Raw genomic sequence first — 17,596 nt, 5'->3', positions numbered from 1 at the left:
CGCTGCCCAGCGCAGGCTGCGGGACGCGGCGCGGGGGCTCCCGAGACGTTTCCTCCGCAAATCATTTGGGAAGGTTGATCTTGACAGCTACAGCAGGAAGCGTGTGGGAAGTGTCATGAGTAACCGGGCTGTGCTGGAGAACGGGACGTGCCGTGCTGTGCTGTGCCGTGCCGTGCTGTGCCGTGCCGTGCCAGCCGTCAGCCTCAATTCCCAAGCCCCCTGGACGCCACTCACAGCCCGGGACAGCAGCTCCGGGTGGATGTTGCTGCTTCTCCACCCCAGCCCCGGCGATTAGGGCTGAGCCAAAGGGATTGAAATGGGGCACAAAATTCCGGTTTTTTAATGACTTTACTTTATGAAAGTGCGTCACTAATAAGAGGCAGGGATCTCCTCGGAGCTGTACTGCTTAAAATGAAAACTGCAATACTGTGGGGACGCCAAGGGCCGGGTGGCTGCAGCGCGGGGCCGCCCCGGCTCCCCCCCTTCCCTTCCTCCTCCTCATCCTCCTCCTCCTCCTCCTCCTCCGGGGTTACGCGGGGCGAGGAGCCCAAGGCCACCGGGCACAGGGCGCACCCGGCCCGCGGGGCTTCGCAGACGGGGAGGGACCCCAAAACCCGGCTGGTTTCTTTTTTTGAGGCGGCTGCGCCGCTCCGACAGAGGGCAGTTGCCATAGAAACGGGGGGAAACCCGGCGGGGGGGGCGGGGGGAGGCACCCGCGGCGCCGTCGCTTTAAGATCGCAGAGGGAGCAAATTACGCAGCTGCACGGCTCATCCCTCCCTCCCTCCCTTTTCCATCCATCCTTCCCTCCCTCCCTTCGCCATCCCTCCCTCCTCCATCCCTCCCTCATCCCTCCCTCATCCCTCCAGCGCTCCCGGCCGCCCCGCCGCACCCATGGAGGCCGGCGCAGGTGATGGAGGCGGGGGAGGGCGCGGGGTGCGGGGTGGGGCGGGGGGCACCGCACCGGGCACCGCATCGGGCACCGCACCGGGCACCGGGCACCCCGCCGGGCCCGCGCCGCCGTCGCCGCTCACCGCCCGCTCTCTCCCTTCCCCGGCAGGTCGCTGAGCCCCCCACCCCGGCGCTGCCGCCCCCGACATCGGCGGGGCCCCGCGCAGGTGAGCGGTGCGGGCGCGGTGCGGGGGGCGCGGTGCGGGACCGCCGTGACTCATCCCTTTCTGGCTGCAGTCCGGGCTGGGGGGAGGCGGGGGGCGCAGCCGGGGCTGCCAGCGCCGCTCCGCATCGGGGGGCGGGAGCGGGGGGGTTCCCGGGGCACAGGGGGCTCGGGGCGGGTCACGCATCGGGCCCGCAGCACACCCGCATTGCGTGTGCCAGACCCCCGCGGCACACGGCACAGCCGTGCGGCTGCACCAGAGCCCACGGCGTGCGCTGGACCCCCTGGCACGCACTGCACCCATGTCTGACTCACCAGACCCAATCTTATGTACCCTGACCTGCTCTGCAAACCCACCTGGACCCCCACCACACCCACCGGTCCTGCTGCACAGCCATGTGACATGCACTAGACCCACACAGAGCACCAGCCATGCATTGCACTCACCAAACCTGCACTGCGCCCTCCAGACCCACATCTCATGCATCTGACCCACATTACCTGCACCAGTCCCTCCCTGCACACCCCAGACCCACATCTTATTGCACCAGACCCTCATCACACGCATCAGACCCTCCCTGCAAGCACCAGACCCTCACTGCACACCCCAGACCCACATCACATGCACCAGACCCTCCCTGCATCCACCAACCCCATGTCACATGGACCAGACCCACATCACATGCACCAGACCAATCCCTGCACACCCCAAACCCTCCCTGCACACCCCAAACCCACATCTCATGCACCAGACTCTCCCTCCAAGCACCAGCCCCATGTCTTGCTGCTTGTGCAGCATCCCAAAGTGTCTCCGGCACCATGGGGTATTGCAGGAGCTGGGGCTGCTCTGCAGTTGACATTTTATTATTTCATGGCTTCATGCTCCGTCTCCAAGGGACACAGGAACACCCCGGCGGGTTGGTGAGCCGGGTGTTCTGCTCTCTCCTCCCCACAAGGTCAGCGCTGTGGCTGTCGCACAGAACCCACTGCTGGGTGCTTGTTCTGTTTATAAAATCCGTGTTCCCACCCTGGCTGGGCAACAGGCACGCTGTGCTATGACCGTGTGCCCCAAGATGCAGATCCTGGCGTCGGGGGGTGCCAGGGTAGGGGTCAGAGGGGCAGTGCCCGTGCTCCCATCCCTGCTGCGGCAGGCAGGGGATGCGGTGTGTGGGTAAAGTAGGCCATTCCAGCGTTGTGGAGAGCAGGGCTAATCCCCCGGCACCGCCGTCATTCCCAGCCCTCGCTCAAGGTGGATGGATGGTGGATAGGGGAGACCTGCTTCCGCCGAGGCTCGGAGGGGAGGCGGAGCTGGTGCACTGGAAGCTGGGTTTGTCTTCCAGGTTTTTGCCTTTGTATCTCAAAGGAGTGGGCTGTTCCTTGTGCTTCGCACAGCTCGGCTCGGCTCCTGCCAGAGCACCTCTGCAGGATGGGCTGTGCGGTGGGATGTCTCCTCCATCCCACCCTGCTGACCTTCCTGGCCTGGGTGGGACCGCGGGGTCTGCATCCTGGGTGTCCCACTCCTGCTCTCTTGCTGCTCCAGCACTTGCCATGGAGCTCCTTTCCCATTTCCCTTTGGCTCCAGTCCCCAGTGAGACCCCAGCCTTTGCCCTCTGCTCAAGCACCTTATTTTAGCTCATGAGGGCTGGAAATTGCCACCTCCCTGTTTGGAGTTGCAGCCAGGTCAGCTGGAAAAGTGATGAGCTGCATAACCCGAGCTTTCCAAATGGTGTCTGTTTTCCTGTAATCTCTGGATGTCAATTCAGCATTTTATAACAAACAGGAGAATAAAAGGAGATGCTCCTGCCTTTTGGAATGGGATACTGCCACTCTTAGCAACATTGATTTTTCTGGTGGTGTTGCATAAACACCCCATGGGGTTTGTCTCTGCCCTGAGCTGGATTTAGCAGTGGCTTGGGCAGTGCTGGGTTAGCAGTTGGATTTGAAGGTATTAAAGGTATTTTCCTACCTAAATGGGTCTGTGATTCCATGATCTCCCTCTGCCTGGGACCCAGGTGAAGCTTTGGGATGAACCCATCCACACTGGGGCAGAGGCTCCCAACCTCTGGAGATATTGCCACATCCTTGTAATCCTCTTGGAGCAGAAGCAAAGCAATCCCTGTATCCCAGAAATCCCCCATGGCAGGAGGAGGAGTGGACACAGTCATGGATGTTTGCCCCCAGCTGCCCAGCTGGTGGCCCCATTGCTGTCCCCTCCTGCACCAGGACTTCTGCCAGCCCTGGCTGCTGAATCCTGCTCTTTCCCATTGCAACCCAGCTGTATCCCAGTCCCTTTTCCAGTGCAAGCAGCCCTGGCATCGCCACTGTCCAGGAACAAGGGCTCTGCCCCCCATCAGCTGCTGCTTGTTGGCCACATCCAGCACTTTGCTTATTTTTAGAGCGTAGAAAAGCAGAGCCAGTGTCAGGAAGGCAGGGTAGGTGCTTGGGAGCCCTTTTTGTCCCCTGGAAAAACAAAGCTGTGCTTTCCCTCTCTGTGTTCCCTCTGCTTTCAATCTTGCTCACCCTGGGAGGCTGAAGATGGTGCAGGGGACCCATGGGGACACCACGATTCTCTCCCAGTGGGTGAAGCTGCTCTCAGACATTTGGGCTCAGTGCCACCATTGCAAAAGATTCCTCACCCAGGATGTGCCAAGGGAAACACAGGAATCCAGCAGCAGGCAGCATGATGGGAGCCTCGACAAAGGAAGCAGTGAGCGAGAAATCCAGGGAAATGTGGCAGCTGCTGGCACAGCAGTGTTGTGCTGAGGGCTGACACTGGCAGTGAGCTGCAGGCTGTCACACCTCCCTGTGCCCTGTGGGCATGGGGTGAGCTGGCAGCAGCTGGATCCCTCTGAATCCCACAGAAGCTGAGCTTTGGAAGCTGATGGGAACAACTCTTGAGCCTGCAGCCATGAAACCCTCAGAGGAACAAGCTGAGGAACCATCGGAGGCTTCACTGGACCATGATGAGGATCTCTCCAGAGGTCCTGTGTCCCTGTTTCCCATGTGAGAAGCATCTAGGAAGGGCCATACCTGCCCAGCCTGGTTTGTCCATTACTGGCACAGCCAGGGGATCTAGAAAGGAGTGGGGAAGTTGCAGGATTTGAGGTGAAGAAGCATCTCTGTGGGGCAGTGATCCAGCTGAGCCAGGGAAATCTTCCTGTGGGACACCAGGCTGAGCCCCACTCTGTCCCTGCTCTGCCATCCATCACTGTCACAGCGTGATCAGCAGTTCAGCAGGAGCTGGGGAGCCACCAGAAGATGAGTGTCACCCCCCAGGACAGTGGCAGTGTGGGGGACTTGTCCCGATTCTGCATCCCAGCCCTCTGTGGGGGATCCACTCTCATGCTGCAGCTCCAGCTGTTTCCTTACCAAGGCCCATTGCTTTTATTTGTCAGGAATTCTCCAGGCAGATTCCACTGCATGGAACAAACCCTGGTTTGTGCTGTTGTTTGTAAAAGCTCTGCCCTTCTGCTCCACACGTGCTGGAGCCCTACAGGGAGTTTTGCTGTCAGCAGCACCAGCAGCACGCTGGTCTTTGCAATGGGCAGTGCCCACCCTGCTCAGCCCTCAGGCTGCATTTTGGGGGATTTGCAGGGTGCTGGAGCACAGGCAGGTGGTTTGCAGGAGAATCTCTGGGTTTGGTGTAAGCTGGGGTGTCAGACCCTGGCCCATGGTGGCATTGCCAGGGGTGCTGTGCTGAGCTGGGCCCCACAGCTCCCCCAGGATGGAGACAAGCCAGTGCCCCCCAGGTCACCTTGGTCTTGGTCCATGGATTGCCCTGACACCCCTGCTGTGGAGACAGGCTGAGAGAGCTGGTGGAGCTCTGATGAGACCTTAAGAGCCTCTTCCATTACCTAAAGGGGTTCCAAGAGAGCTGGAAGGAGACTTGGGACAAGGACACGGAGTGCCAGGACAAGGGAATGGCTTCCCACTGCTAGAGGGCAGTCAGATGGGATATTAGGAAGAAATTCTTCCCTGTGAGGATGGTGAGGCCCTGGCACAGGCTGCCCAGAGAAGCTGTGGATGCCCCATCCTTGGGAATGTCCAAGGCCAGGTTGGACAGGGCTTGGAGCAACCTGGGATAGTGAAGGTGTCCCTGCCCATGGCAGAGGGTTGGAATGAGATGAGCTTCAAGGTCCCTTCCAACCCAAACCCTTCTGTGTTTTTAACCCCCTGCTAGGGGCAGGGATGCCACCCATGGACCAGGGTTAATCCTGGATTTCCCCTCACTTTCCTGGTGGGGCTCCATTGGTGCTGCAATTACTCGTCCTGGAGGTAATTCTGAGTGCAGATCTGTGATTTCCTCTGCCTTAAATAGCCACATCCCACATGGGAAGGTGTGTGCTCAGCTTTGGTGCTGAATCTGCCCACCCTGCCTGTCCTGGGCAGCCCCTGGGCACAGTGAGGCTCCTGGGGACACTGGAGTGGCCCATTGATCCTTTGGGAATAATGACAATTTATTATCACAGAGTAAATTCCAGACACCCTGGGTGCTGTGGGAGGCATCAAGCCTTGGTGTGGGCACCAGGCAAGTCTGCAGCAGTGGGAGGAGAAGGAAATGAGGTCCCCAGGCATGAGGGCAAACCCAGGTGTCCCCACAGAGCCATGTCAGGCTGTGATGGTGGCAGCAGGGCCTGGGGTGTGCTGTGGGGTGCACTCACTGCCCCATTGCTGGACACACACATGCCATCTGCAGTGCTGGCACTTGCTGGGGCACAGAGGGACCCCTGCACAGAGCAGTGTGCCCCGAGGGTGACCTTGACGTGGGAGGGGAAGATCCAGGTCCAGCTGAGCTGATGATGGGCACCCCTGGCATTATACCAGATACCACTGGGCTGCAGGGAGAGGGTGAGGAATGAACCCTCCTAAATCTCCCTAAATCCCTGCTGGAGGTGACAGACAATCCTGGAGGATGCTCCTGCCAGCCTGAGGCCGTGCTCAGCTCTCTGTGGATGCTGATTCACGCTGCTGCAGTAGCAGAGCTTGCTGCCCACTGGGAGCAGTGATCCAGCAGGACAGAACACTGCCTTCCCCAGCCCAGGTCATCTCCAGGCAAATCCATCCAAAGTGGGATCCCCAAATCCTTCTTGCAGTGTCCCAGGGGTGCTGGCACCCCTCTGCATGGGGCACTGTGCCTGCTGGGGCTTGGGACTTCACAGCACCAGTGCTCTGGGATTTTTGGTGCCCTGGTTTGGGGGTCAGGGAGCAGCAAATCCTAGGCAGAGGAGAAACCTGGGCTGGCCAGGGTGGGTTTTGAGGTATCCTGGAAAAAGAAAAAAAAATCACCTGGGGTTGCAAATGTAGAGGGCTGCCCTGGGGTGAGCTGGATGTGCCCCCCTTCCTGTGCTGCCTCCCCTGCTGTCCCACTCCTGGCACTCCCCTGGAGCAGGGCCAGCAGCATGGAGTGTTTCCTGTCACCCATCGATTGTCTGTTGGCAGGTCCCATCTCCTGCACTGCTCTGCCAAAATCTGAGATAAATGCTGGCATTGGGAGTGGCTCTGGGGATGGGGGGGCCCGTGCTGCCCCGATCCCCATCGGTCTCTGGCAGTCTGGGAGCACAGTGGGGATCCCAGCAGTGCCATGGGGTGCTCGGCAGGATGTGGGTGCTGAGCAGATGCTTCCCTCATTCCCGAGGTGCTGCAAAGCCTCTGGATCTGGCCTAGTTATTTACAAGAAAGGCGGCTCTGTGTTTCCCTAGGGATTAGCAGCTGCTTCATCCTGCAGGGATCTGTTCTTCCTCACCTGATTTCACTGCTGAATGGGGGATTTGCACTTAATTAAGGAAAAGCAGGCACCCAGCCCACTGCAGGGAGAGCTGCCTGGCTGGGTCAGAGTCCTTGCACCATCTCTGCCTCCAGTAATGCCCCCACTGCAGGCACTCTGTGTCCCTGTGGCATTGCCCTGCTTCCTGACAGGGATGGGCATCTGGGAGCCGGGGGAAGCTTGTCCCATGGGGAGAAAGGGGCTCCAGACCATGGGCAGGCAACCTTGCCCTGTGCCCGCAGGATCCTGGTGGGACCACAGGCATGCAGCATTCTGGCATTTCTGGGCTATGGGAGAGAAGTGGGAAGCCCAGCCCTGATGTTCAGGGCATGCTGTCCTCATCTGTCCCTGTACTGGTGGCCTTGGGGACTGTACTGATGCCCTGGTGTGACAGTGGTCACAAGGGTCTTCAGGGTGAGAGAGAGACGAGAATGTTGACTTCATGTTCAGAAGGCTTGATTTATTATTTTATGATATATATATTACATTATGACTATACTAAAAAGAATAGAGAGAAAAGTTCTCAGAAGGCTAGCTAAGCTAAGAATAGCAAAAGAATGAATAACAAAGATCTGTGTCTCAGCAGAAAGCGAGACCCAGCTCTGCCATGAGTGGTCAGTAAATCCAAACATCCACAGGAGACCAGTCACGGATCCACCTGTTGCATTCCACAGCAGCAGATAACCATTGTTTAGATTTTGTTGCTGAAGCCACAGCTTCTCAGAAGGGAGAAAAATCCTAAAGAAAGGATTTTTCACAAAAGATGTCTGTGACACCCTGGTGCCAGGGCTCACCCCACATCTCATCAGGGCCATTTTCCTGCCTTCACCTGCTCTCTCTGTTGCCTTTGCCTGCAGTTCCCTGTGGCCAGGAGCCGTGGCACTGTGGCCATGTCCGTGCCGGGGAGCAGACGCGCGTCCACGGGATCACGAAGGTGAATATGCTTCAGCCTCTGGCCTCGGGACTGGACTCCAGCGCCTGCAGCCGGGATGAGACGCTCCCCACGATCCCCACACCTCCTCCACCAGCTGCCAGTCCGCAGCACCAGCCCCCAGCCCAGCTTTCGGGGGTTTGCATGGCACTGCCCGCTGCACAGCACTTCCCTGTCCGTGCATGCAGCTCCCCGAGTGCTGCACGCCCTGTCCCTCTGTCCGTCTGTGCCACGGCCAGGACCGACCCCTCCGTCCGTCCAGGCGAAGGCAGGCAGTGGTGGAGAGCACTGGGTTGGGGCAATGAAGCTGGGAGGTATGTTAGCCCTTGGAAAATGTCTCCTTGAGCTGGTAAAGTGAGAAAAAGGGAAAAGGCATTTGTTCCCCTGCCAATGTCTCCGTGACCTGGACTGCCCAAATGGAGGTGCAGGCTCAGCGTGGGCAGGGAGAACAGGCAGAGCTGCCCACGTCGAGGTGATGCTCTGGCAGATGTGGCTGGAGCTATGCTGGGACTGCTCCCAGGGGACTCTTATGGGGCACCCAAGGGGATCCCAGGGGCTCCCAAGGTCCTCACGGTATAAGGATGCTGTGCCAGCATCCATGGGCTGCCAGGCCAGGGAAGGGGGAGCGGGTGGAGGACATCCCCCCCAGCCCCGCCTTTGTGCCCGTCACCATGTCCGTGCGATTTTGATCCCTGCTGTTTGTTTTGTCCTTTTGTCTTGTGTGTTCTCGGTGTGGTGGTTGGCAGTCGCGGGGTTTATGGACGGAGTGGCTTTGCCTCCTTCTTTAAGTCTTCAGCGCCCTCAGCCACTCGGCCTGAGACACAGCCTCTTCTCCCTGCCTCCAGGCGCCCCTCGCCCCCCGGGAGGGACACCTACGGCACCTCCTCGCTGAGCAGCAGCAGCAATTCTGGCTCCTGCAAGGGCAGCGACAGCAGCCCCACCCCAAGGTAACCCATCACCCGTGGCCCCAGGGCGGCTGCTGGGTGCCCCCGGGCAGGGGGAGCAGTCCCGGTGCCGGTGCCAGCGGGGACAGGAGCGCAGGGGCCGCTGCAGGAGGCTGAGCGCTTGGTGGCCGGGGGAGCCGGAGCTGCCGGAGCTGCTGCTGGTGTGTCTCCACAGACCCTCACCACCCTCCTCCTGCAAACCTCTCCACCGCCGTTGTCGTGTCGTCTCCCTCCCTGTCCCCCCCGCCTGCCACCCAGGGCTCCCCCGTCCTCTCCCTCCGTCCTGCTGTGCCTGTGGCTTGCACGCTGCACGCTCCCTCCCACCGCTCCCGCATTCCAGGGAGCGCCCGGATCCTTCCAGGCCAAAGGCACGAGGGCAAGAGCTTCGCTTCCATCCCCCTGTGCTGCCCGGCAAAGGTTTGGCAAGAGCTGGTGACCTCCTGGAGCTCTGCGTGTGTTCGGGGCACAAACAGCCAGCACTGAGCACCAGCCCCAGCCCTGCAGGCACAGCCGCCCGTGGTGCCCTGCTCATCACCTGCCTGTCCCTGCCAGCCCCCAGAGGTGGAATCGTTCTGGGAGGATCTGAGGGGCCCGAGGGTGAATGGTGAGCAGGTGCCATGTGTGCTGCAGCCAGGGGCAGTGGCCCTCCCGCTGCCATGGGGCATTCCAAGGCATGGATGCTTCTCACACAATGCTTCTGGACATGGCTAAAGGCTGCTGGGCTGATGGACACCATGCAGGGGGGCTTTGGGACGCCTCCTTTCCATTCATAAGGAGTTTGTCCCCTCACTGCCATGCCAGAGCCACTTGTGCAGCTCCCATCTCCCCACGTGCCTCCCAGCTTGGCCATGGAGCCCTGGCCAGCCCCTGTTCTCTGCACTGTCCCAGGCTTTGGCCCAGAGATGTCACTTCATCTGCCCCAGTGCCAGTGGTGGCATAAGGAGGGTCCAGATGTGCTGCTGGCCCAGCCCAGAGCAGATGCTGGATTCCCTGGTTTGCTCCCCATGGGCAAGACAGCCACTATCTCCAGACCTGCTCCATCCCAAACCCTTCCATTCCCCATCTTGTGCCTCCATCTCTGGTGGGGCCCATCCCACCCTGGGGTCTCCATCCACATCAGTTGTTTCCAGGAAGGTTTCTCTGGGCACACAGAGATCTTGGTGGCCCTGGTTCTGCTCATGGCCCAGCAAAGTCCCCAGCACCACAGAGCACTCAGCACCTGACAGCAGCACTGGTGTGTCCAGGAGCTGCACCCACCCTCCTGCCAGGGGCACAGCACACAGGACACCCACCCTGCCCCTCTGACCAGGGCACAGCACCCTCATGCACTCACCCTGCTCCTCCTGCTCTCAGAGCTCCTTTGGGGTGTATTATGCAGCTGCACCCCAAGAGCCAGCCTTAGAACCCCTGGGTCAAGCCTGTGCTGACCCTGGCACTGGCAGTGGGTGACATCTGTGTCCCTGCAGGCGCTCGTCCAAGTACAACCTGTGCAGTGACAACCATGGGATAAAGCCGCCGACGCCGGAGCAGTACCTGACGCCCCTGCAGCAGAAGGAGGTCTGCATCCGGCACCTCAAGGCTCGCCTGAAGGACACCCAGGAGCGGCTGCAGGACAGGTGAGCTCATGGGAAGGGAGCCAGCAGCAGCCATTGCCACCCACCGTGGCAGCTCCTGTCTGGGACTGCTCCTTCTGGGTTCTCAGTTCCCAGCATGGCACCTTGTCCTCATGCTCGTGCCAAAGGATTGAGGGCACAGCTGTACCATGGCACTGCTGGCATGTGGGATCTGGCACTGGAGCCTGTCCCACCTGGGAGCTGCAGATCTGGGGACTGGGGAGCCCCACCTGCAGTGGCTGTGTTCTTCCCTCACCCTGTTTAAGTCCCTGCCATGCTTTTGCTGAATTTCAGCGTCAGAGGGTGGCTAATCCCCATCTGCTCCTCTCAGGCTTAGGCACGGCCCCGCCGCCGTGCCAGCTGCCACGCGCCTGCCCGGGGCACCTGCCCACCCCCACGCAGCCCTCAGGGGACCTGGGCACTGCAGCCTCTGGGGACAAGGCTGAGCATCACTTGCAGGGCTCCCTGAGCTCCCTCTGCTCCAAACAGTGCTGCCAGGGGGCCCTGAGCATCAGTCCTGAGGGTTCCTGAGCATAAATCCTAAAAGTCCCCAAATATCACTCCTGAGGTCCCTAAGCATCCATCCTTGGGGTGCCTGAGTGTCACTCCTGAGGGTCCCTAAGCATCACTCCTGGGGGTCCCTGTACAATGCTCCTGAGGCTCCCTGAGCATCACTCAGAGGCTCCCTGAGCCTCACTGCTGAGGGTCCCTAAAGCACTGGATCCATCCCTTGTTCCCAGCTGGGAGTGTCACTGGGGGATCTGGGTGCAGCCCAGCGCTGGGCACAGAGGACAGGGCTGTCCCCGCAGCCCCCTCAGCGCCGCGGTGCTGCCCTCCCGTCTCCGCAGGGATGCTGAGATCGAGGACCTGAAGACGCAGCTGTCGCGGATGCAGGAGGACTGGATCGAGGAGGAGTGCCACCGCGTGGAGGCCCAGCTGGCGCTCAAAGAGGCTCGCAAGGAGATCAAGCAGCTGAAGCAGGTCATCGACACCGTGAAGAACAACCTACTGGAGAAGGACAAAGGCCTCCAGAAGTATTTTGTGGACATTAACATCCAGAACAAGAAGCTGGAGACGCTGCTGCACAGCATGGAGGTGGCACAGAACGGGGCGCTGAAGGACGAGGGCGCCGGCGAGTCGGCCGGGGGGTCCCCAGCGCGATCCCTCACTCGCAGCTCCACCTACACCAAGCTGAGCGACCAGGGAGCCGGGGACCGCAACGTGGGCGGCTCGCAGACCATCTCGCTGGACGAGGGTGCCGACAGCGGCTTCGTGGGCATGGAGGAGGCTCCGGGCCACACGGACCCGCTGGAGGTGGGGGGTGAGCCCGGCACCCGCCTGCCCCCCAGCAACACCTACGAGAAGGTGCTGGGACTGCGGAGCAGCGCGGAGGCGGGCGTGCAGGCCAGCTGCATGCAGGAGCGGGCCATCCAGACGGACTTCGTGCCCTGCCAGCCCGACCTGGACACCATCCTAGAGAAGGTGATGAAGTCCCAGGCTTGCAGCTTGGGCAGCCCCACGTCCGCCTGGGTCTCTGAAATGGAAGACACGATGCCCGTGCCCGAGCTCGCCAACCCCAGCGGGACCACGGACCTGACGGTGGCCGAGCCCGACGCCGCGGCGGCGGCTGCCAGTGCTGAGGGGGGCGTCCCCTGCAACCCGGCGGTGCGGCAGCCCCCCAGCGCCAGCCCCTCGGTGGCCATCGCCTGCGTGGCGGAGGAGGAGCTGATGGAGGTGACCGGCTGCGAGACCAACCCTTCCAAGAGCTACTGGAGCCGCCACTTCATCGTGGATCTGCTGGCGGTGGTGGTGCCGGCGGTGCCCACGGTGGCCTGGCTGTGCCGCTCGCAGCGGCGGCAGGGCCAGCCCATCTACAACATCAGCTCGCTGCTGCGGGGCTGCTGCACCGTCGCCCTGCACTCCATCCGCAGGATGGGCTGTCGCCCCGTTGCCAGCCCCGGCCCCGGCGGCGCTGCCCAGCCCTGACCCCTCCGGCGCCCTCCGCCCGCCCCCACGGACCCGACTGCTGATTGTAAAGCCCCGGCGTGGCACGGGCGGGTGGGAAGGGGCCGAGGGGTCTGTGGGTGCATCGAGGTGTGCTGCTGCCTCCCCCCCAGCTCCTGGAGGAGGGAAAGAACCATTGTTGGAAGAGGGGCACCCAGCGTCACCCCCGCCGATGGACACCCCTGCCTGTGCCTGTGGCTGCGGGGCCTCTGGGGCTGCACCCGCCAGGGGGGCTCTCCTTCCATCGCACTTGCTCTTTATTTGTCGCCGGGTTGTCCCCTGGCCGGCCGTGCCACGGGCGGGGGATAGCGAGGAGCCGCTGGCAGCGTGGAGCGCTGGGGATGCGGCGGCTCCTGGCTGCAGGTGCGGTGTCTGTCTGTCGGCAGGGGGATGGGGGTTCCTGTCCACACGCAGGGATCAGCTCCGGATGCCTCCCCACACTGGGATGGAACTGGGCTGCAGATCACGCACGGAGCCCCCCGAGGAAGCCGTGGGCTCTCCCTCCCTTTGCTTTGCACTATATTCACTTTTTTTGGGGTACAGACTGAAGCCCGGCTGTTGGGACTCTGGCTGCCGGGCAGCGGGACCGGGGGCTCCTGCAGTGCTGTCCGCCGTGATGCCGGTGATCCCACCGCCTGCTGGAGCTCGGATGCCTTCGCTGGGGTGCGGGCAGTGCCGTGCAGGCAGAGCCAAGCCCTTTGCCGCCCCGGCCCGCCCAAACCCCCGCTTTGCTGGCGGCCTCCGGGAAAAAAAATGCCTTTTTTTTTGTTGTTGTTGAAACACAAAGACAGCAAGGATTGCTCAGCGGGGCTGTTGGGGCGCGGGACTTGGGGCTCCCCCGGGCGTGCCGCACTCCCACCCCACGAATGTCTGTGGTTTCTTCGTGACTTGAACTAACAGTGTTTCCCCCCAACCCCGACCCAGGCCCACTCCCCACCCGTGGGTGCCACCCGTGGGTGCCCTGGCAGCCGGTGACGCTCCACACGCCGGTGTCCAGCGGTCCCCAGAGGGGCACGTGCCCCATCCTGCGTGCCCCACACTCCCCTGCATCCCCCTTCTGCCCGCTCTGCCCGTGCTGGGGGGCAGTGGGGACAGCAGCTCTGCCACCAGCACAGCACCAGGTGCTGGGGGAAGGATCTGGGGAGCAGCAGTGTCCACCAGGGCAGATGTAAGTGGAGCTGGGATATTCGCCTCTCGTGCAATGTATTTGTGGATCTGTGTACACGTCTGTTAGGCTATCCAAAGCTTTGCCAAGAAATAAATGTAACGACTATATTTGAAAGACAAATCTATATAATATATTTTTTAAATACAGAACTGAAAAAGCTGTAACCCCCCTCTTCTTGTTTCCCCTGTCCTGTACTCGCTGTCTGTGGTGGATGTAATAAATGTCGCTGGGTCTGTGTCTGCTTCGGCTGGAGCCAGCCCTTGGCATCTGCCCTGAGGGGGTGGCCCAAGCAGGGAAACGGGGACAGTGGGACCCTAGTACAGGACAGCTGCCCCATCCTTGCTGAGGAGAGGAGGAACCACCCAGCAGCCACCAGACTCTGACAGGATAAGGGGTTTTGTGCCAGAATAGCTCCTTTGGAGGTGCTGTGGGGTCCTCTCAGCCGGGCTTCCAGCATCAGCTCCCGGAACAGCAGCGATGGTGTTACAGGTCAGGGATGGAGTGATCCATGGATGACTTCACCAGCCCTGATGAGAGCCTGAGCAGAGGGAAGGGAGGTCAATGGGGGGAGCCCGGGGGTCCCTGTGGGGTGTGGGGGTCCCTGCAGCCCCACATTCTCACCGTTTGACCATGTGCTCGTAGATCACAGTGGGGATGATGGTCAGTGTCACCACGTTCCCAGCCCCTGCCAGCACCTCCATGAGCTGCTTATCCTGCAGGAGAGAGAGAGGGGGGTCCATGGGGTGCCCAGCTTTGCTCAGTATCCCCCTCCCTCCTGGGTTCTCTGGCCACATTCTGCACCCCAGGGCACAGCCCCACCTTCATGCCGATGACGTTCTGGCCGTTCACCTCGCAGATGCAGTGGTGGGTGAGGAGCCCGTTGCGGGCGGCCGAGCTATCCTTGGCCAGCGACACAATCTTCCCTTTCTTCACCACGATGCCGACGTGGCCGGTGCTGTCCTTGTGCACGGTCACGGTGCGCTGGAACGGCCTGCGGGGGGAGCACCGTCAGTGCTGCCACCGGCACTGCCACCACCACCGGTGCCACCAGGACTCACCTGTCCCTCACCACCATGACGATGCCACCCCCACCAGTGTCACCAGGACTCACCTGTCCCTCACCCTCACCACCATGACAATGCCACCACCACCGGTGCCACTACACGCTCACCTGTCCCTCACCACCATGACAATGCCACCACCACCGGTGCCACCAGGACTCACCTGTCCCTCACCACCATGACGATTTTTTCAGGGTTGGCCTTCTTCAGGGCGCGCTGTGCCTTGTCACTGCTCCAGCCCGCGCAGTTCTTGCCATCGATCTGCAGCACCTGGTCCCCAAAGCGCAGCCCCACCAGCGCTGCTGGCGAGTTGGCCTTCACCAGCTGCACGAAGATGCCCTGGGGACACAGTGGAGTGGTGGCACAGGGCTGGCACAGGGACCAGTGGCCGTGCCGTGCACCATGGTATGCCATGCCGTGCCATCTGCACCCTGCTGTGCTGTGGCACGCTGTGACATTTAATGCCACACACAATGGCTGTGATACACTGCCACGTCACGCTGTGCTCTACTGTCATGCTTATGCCATGACACAGCCCCGTGCCATGCCCAGCCCCGTGCCAGCCCAGCCCCTCACCTGGTCGACGTTCTTGAGCTGCAGCCCCGTCTTGCCGCGCTCGTCCTTGCACAGGTGGATCTCCCGCACGCCCGGTTTGATCTCTGCCCGCCGCAGCCCCGCGCTGTTCCCGCTCAGGGGAGCCACCAGCTGGCCTGGGGAGGGCCCCACGGGGGTCAGCGCCTGCTGGGGGGGAGCTGCGGGTCAGTGGGGACAGGGGGACACCTCAGCCCCCCTTCGGGAGGGGTGCATCCCTTCTCGGGCAGGATGAGGAACACAAGGGAGCCCCGTTCAGGCACGGGGAGCCACAAGGGGCAGGGAGCTGCCAGCCCAGACACCTACGATGCTGTCCTCCGTGCCCAGGTTCTTCTGGATCTCCTCGCTGGAGAGCGCCAGCCCCATGTAGTTCTCCAGCTCGGCCAGGTTGGGGTACAGCACAGGAGGCTCTGAGGGACATACCAAGGGTGGTCTCAGTTCCTGGGGCCCCCAACCCACAGTCATGGCCCCCTCCACCCTAGGAGCCCCCTGGGACCGTGGGCCAGCAAAAAGAGACCCCCAAATCCCATCCATAACCCATGCACTGAGCTGTGGGAGGGTCTCAGCTGAGCCCCCCCCCCCCCCCCCACTGAGCATCATTGCCCACCCAGAGAGCCCCTGCACATGGTGAGCTGATCATGTCCCACCTTACCAGTGCCCGAGGTGAGCTTTGGCTTCTCTGTGGACACTGTGGTGGCAGAGGTGAGCTTTGGCTTCTCTGTGGCCACTGTGGTGGCAGGGGTCCTCACCCCAGCTGCTGCCTGTGCCTGCCAAGAGACAGCGTGCTCAGTGCTGTGTCCCCAGCCTGGGGACCCTCTGAGGTGAGACCCCACAGGGCCCCATGGGGGTCTGCTCACCCCTGTAACACTGCTGAGCTGGCACTGACCTGCAGGACCTGGTGGCCCTTCATGTCCTCCAGGGAGGGGTAGAGTGTTGCCATCGCGGCTGCTGCTGTCTGGGGACAGGGATGGGGCAGTTCAAGGACTGGGCTGCCTCTCTCCAAGCATCCCTCCCAGCCCGTGTACCGGACATGGGCTGTCTGTCACCTGCAGTCTCCAGTGTGACTCAGGGCTATGTCACCAGGGTCACCATCACTTCCTGGTGGCTGGGACATGGATGGCAGCTCCTGCTCCCCATGTCCGCCTGCCCCACAGAGCCATCCCAACACCACCTACACAGGGGAGGGGGATATCCCACGGGAATGGCCCCTTTGCCCCTCATCAGATCCCTCTGCTCCCCATGTCCAGCTGGGGCATTCCAGCATCACCCAGACACAGCAGTGGGATGTCCCATGGGAACAGCCCTCGTTCACACCAGCACCCCCCTCTGCACCTCATGTTGTGCCCCAGGCTGTGCCCCCCAGACCTACTCTATGGCATCTTGTGCCCCAAAAAGCATAATCCAAAACTCATTGTGTAGAGGCCAAATCCAGACCCAGCTCTGAGCCCTGTGGGAACCAGGCAGGATCCCACCTCCAGCCCGGGGATAGCAGCCACATCCAACAGACAAAACCCCCCAAGTCCAGCCCTGGCACCCTGAACTCACCTGCCAACAGCTCCCAGATCCTTGTGACACCCTCTGCCTGGCCCCTGGGTTTTATAGCCAGGCCCAGCCCAGGGAGGGGCCAGACAGCCTCAGCTGATTGCACCCCCGCTAGGTAGGGCACAGGTGAGGAAGAGGAAGAAGAGGATGAAGGCAACAATGCGCAGAGCCCATGTGCTGCAGGGGTGGGACAGGGATTGGATTAGAGACAGGGATTGGATTAGGGACAGGATGACTTTCTGTAGGTTTGGGCATCCTGGGGGAGCAGGGATGGGACTGTACCCCCCCATGGTGTCCCACTGCCCCACTGCATCCTCTCTCCTGCCACCCCCAGCACGTGGCTGGGCCCCCCAACTGGGACCCCTCCCCCATTATCCTTCCTGGGCTCCCCAGGCCCTACTGGGGGTGCAGGGGTCCCCTCTGTGATCCCCTGCGTGGGTGGTGGCTCCTGCTGACACCTCTCTGCCCCGGCGCGTGGGGCTGACGCGGCCGTGCCCACGATCCCGTGTCCCACACCCTTCCCCACGTCACCTGGGACACGTGCCAGCCGTGGGAGTCCCATGCTGCAGGTGGAGAAACTGAGCCAGCACAGAGCTCAGCTAGGGTGCCCGTGGCATCCTGCTGCCGTGGGCCATCACCATGTCACCTGGGGATCCAGCCTCCAGCAGTGACATTCTGCTGTCAGCATTGAGGGTGCCATGGGCCACCGTGTCCCCAGGGGTGCTGAGGGCACTCAGGCAGGCCTGGACCTGGTGGCACCAGCCCAGAGCTCCCTGGCACAGGGTCAGTCCCGCTGTGGAGCCGCAGCCAGGCACGTCCCAGCTCCCTGTGCCTCCGCTCCAGCGTGCCAGGCCAGGAGGAAGTGT

The 17,596-nt window shown here is 61.7% G+C and overlaps 2 protein-coding genes across 2 annotated transcripts; one reads left to right on the top strand and one right to left on the bottom strand.

The window, feature by feature from the left end:
• Window positions 1–411: 411 nt before the first annotated feature.
• Window positions 412–13,773, top strand: SNPH (syntaphilin). Its single transcript, XM_059480693.1, is given in 8 exon segments — window positions 412–501; window positions 503–581; window positions 584–636; window positions 1,059–1,116; window positions 7,734–8,121; window positions 8,554–8,754; window positions 10,218–10,367; window positions 11,213–13,773. Coding segments are annotated over 8 exon segments (2,157 nt in total). The 3' UTR covers window positions 12,351–13,773.
• SDCBP2 (syndecan binding protein 2) lies at window positions 13,644–16,140 on the bottom strand. The gene is made up of 8 exons (XM_059480695.1): window positions 16,075–16,140; window positions 15,841–15,955; window positions 15,495–15,598; window positions 15,174–15,335; window positions 14,761–14,936; window positions 14,356–14,527; window positions 14,158–14,249; window positions 13,644–14,074 (listed from the first exon to the last, which is right to left on the bottom strand). The coding sequence occupies exons 1-8, from the start codon at window positions 16,126–16,128 to the stop codon at window positions 14,020–14,022; spliced, it is 930 nt and encodes a 309-aa protein (XP_059336678.1). The 5' UTR covers window positions 16,129–16,140; the 3' UTR covers window positions 13,644–14,019.
• Window positions 16,141–17,596: the final 1,456 nt, after the last annotated feature.

The sequence above is a fragment of the Ammospiza nelsoni genome, chromosome 12, assembly GCF_027579445.1.
Source record: "Ammospiza nelsoni isolate bAmmNel1 chromosome 12, bAmmNel1.pri, whole genome shotgun sequence".
Lineage (NCBI taxonomy): Eukaryota > Metazoa > Chordata > Aves > Passeriformes > Passerellidae > Ammospiza > Ammospiza nelsoni.
This window is presented reverse-complemented; position numbering and strand designations above follow the sequence as displayed.

Excerpts from the sequence above, each read along its gene's own strand:
- SDCBP2 (XM_059480695.1), bottom strand. The coding sequence starts at position 16,128 with ATGGCAACACTCTACCCCTCCCTGGAGGACATGAAGGGCCACCAGGTC. Across the intron at positions 15,956-16,074 it reads AGGGCCACCAGGTCCTGCAG|GCACAGGCAGCAGCTGGGGT; the intron begins GTCAGTGCCAGC and ends GTCTCTTGGCAG. Across the intron at positions 14,250-14,355 it reads AGAACGTCATCGGCATGAAG|GATAAGCAGCTCATGGAGGT; the intron begins GTGGGGCTGTGC and ends TCTCTCCTGCAG.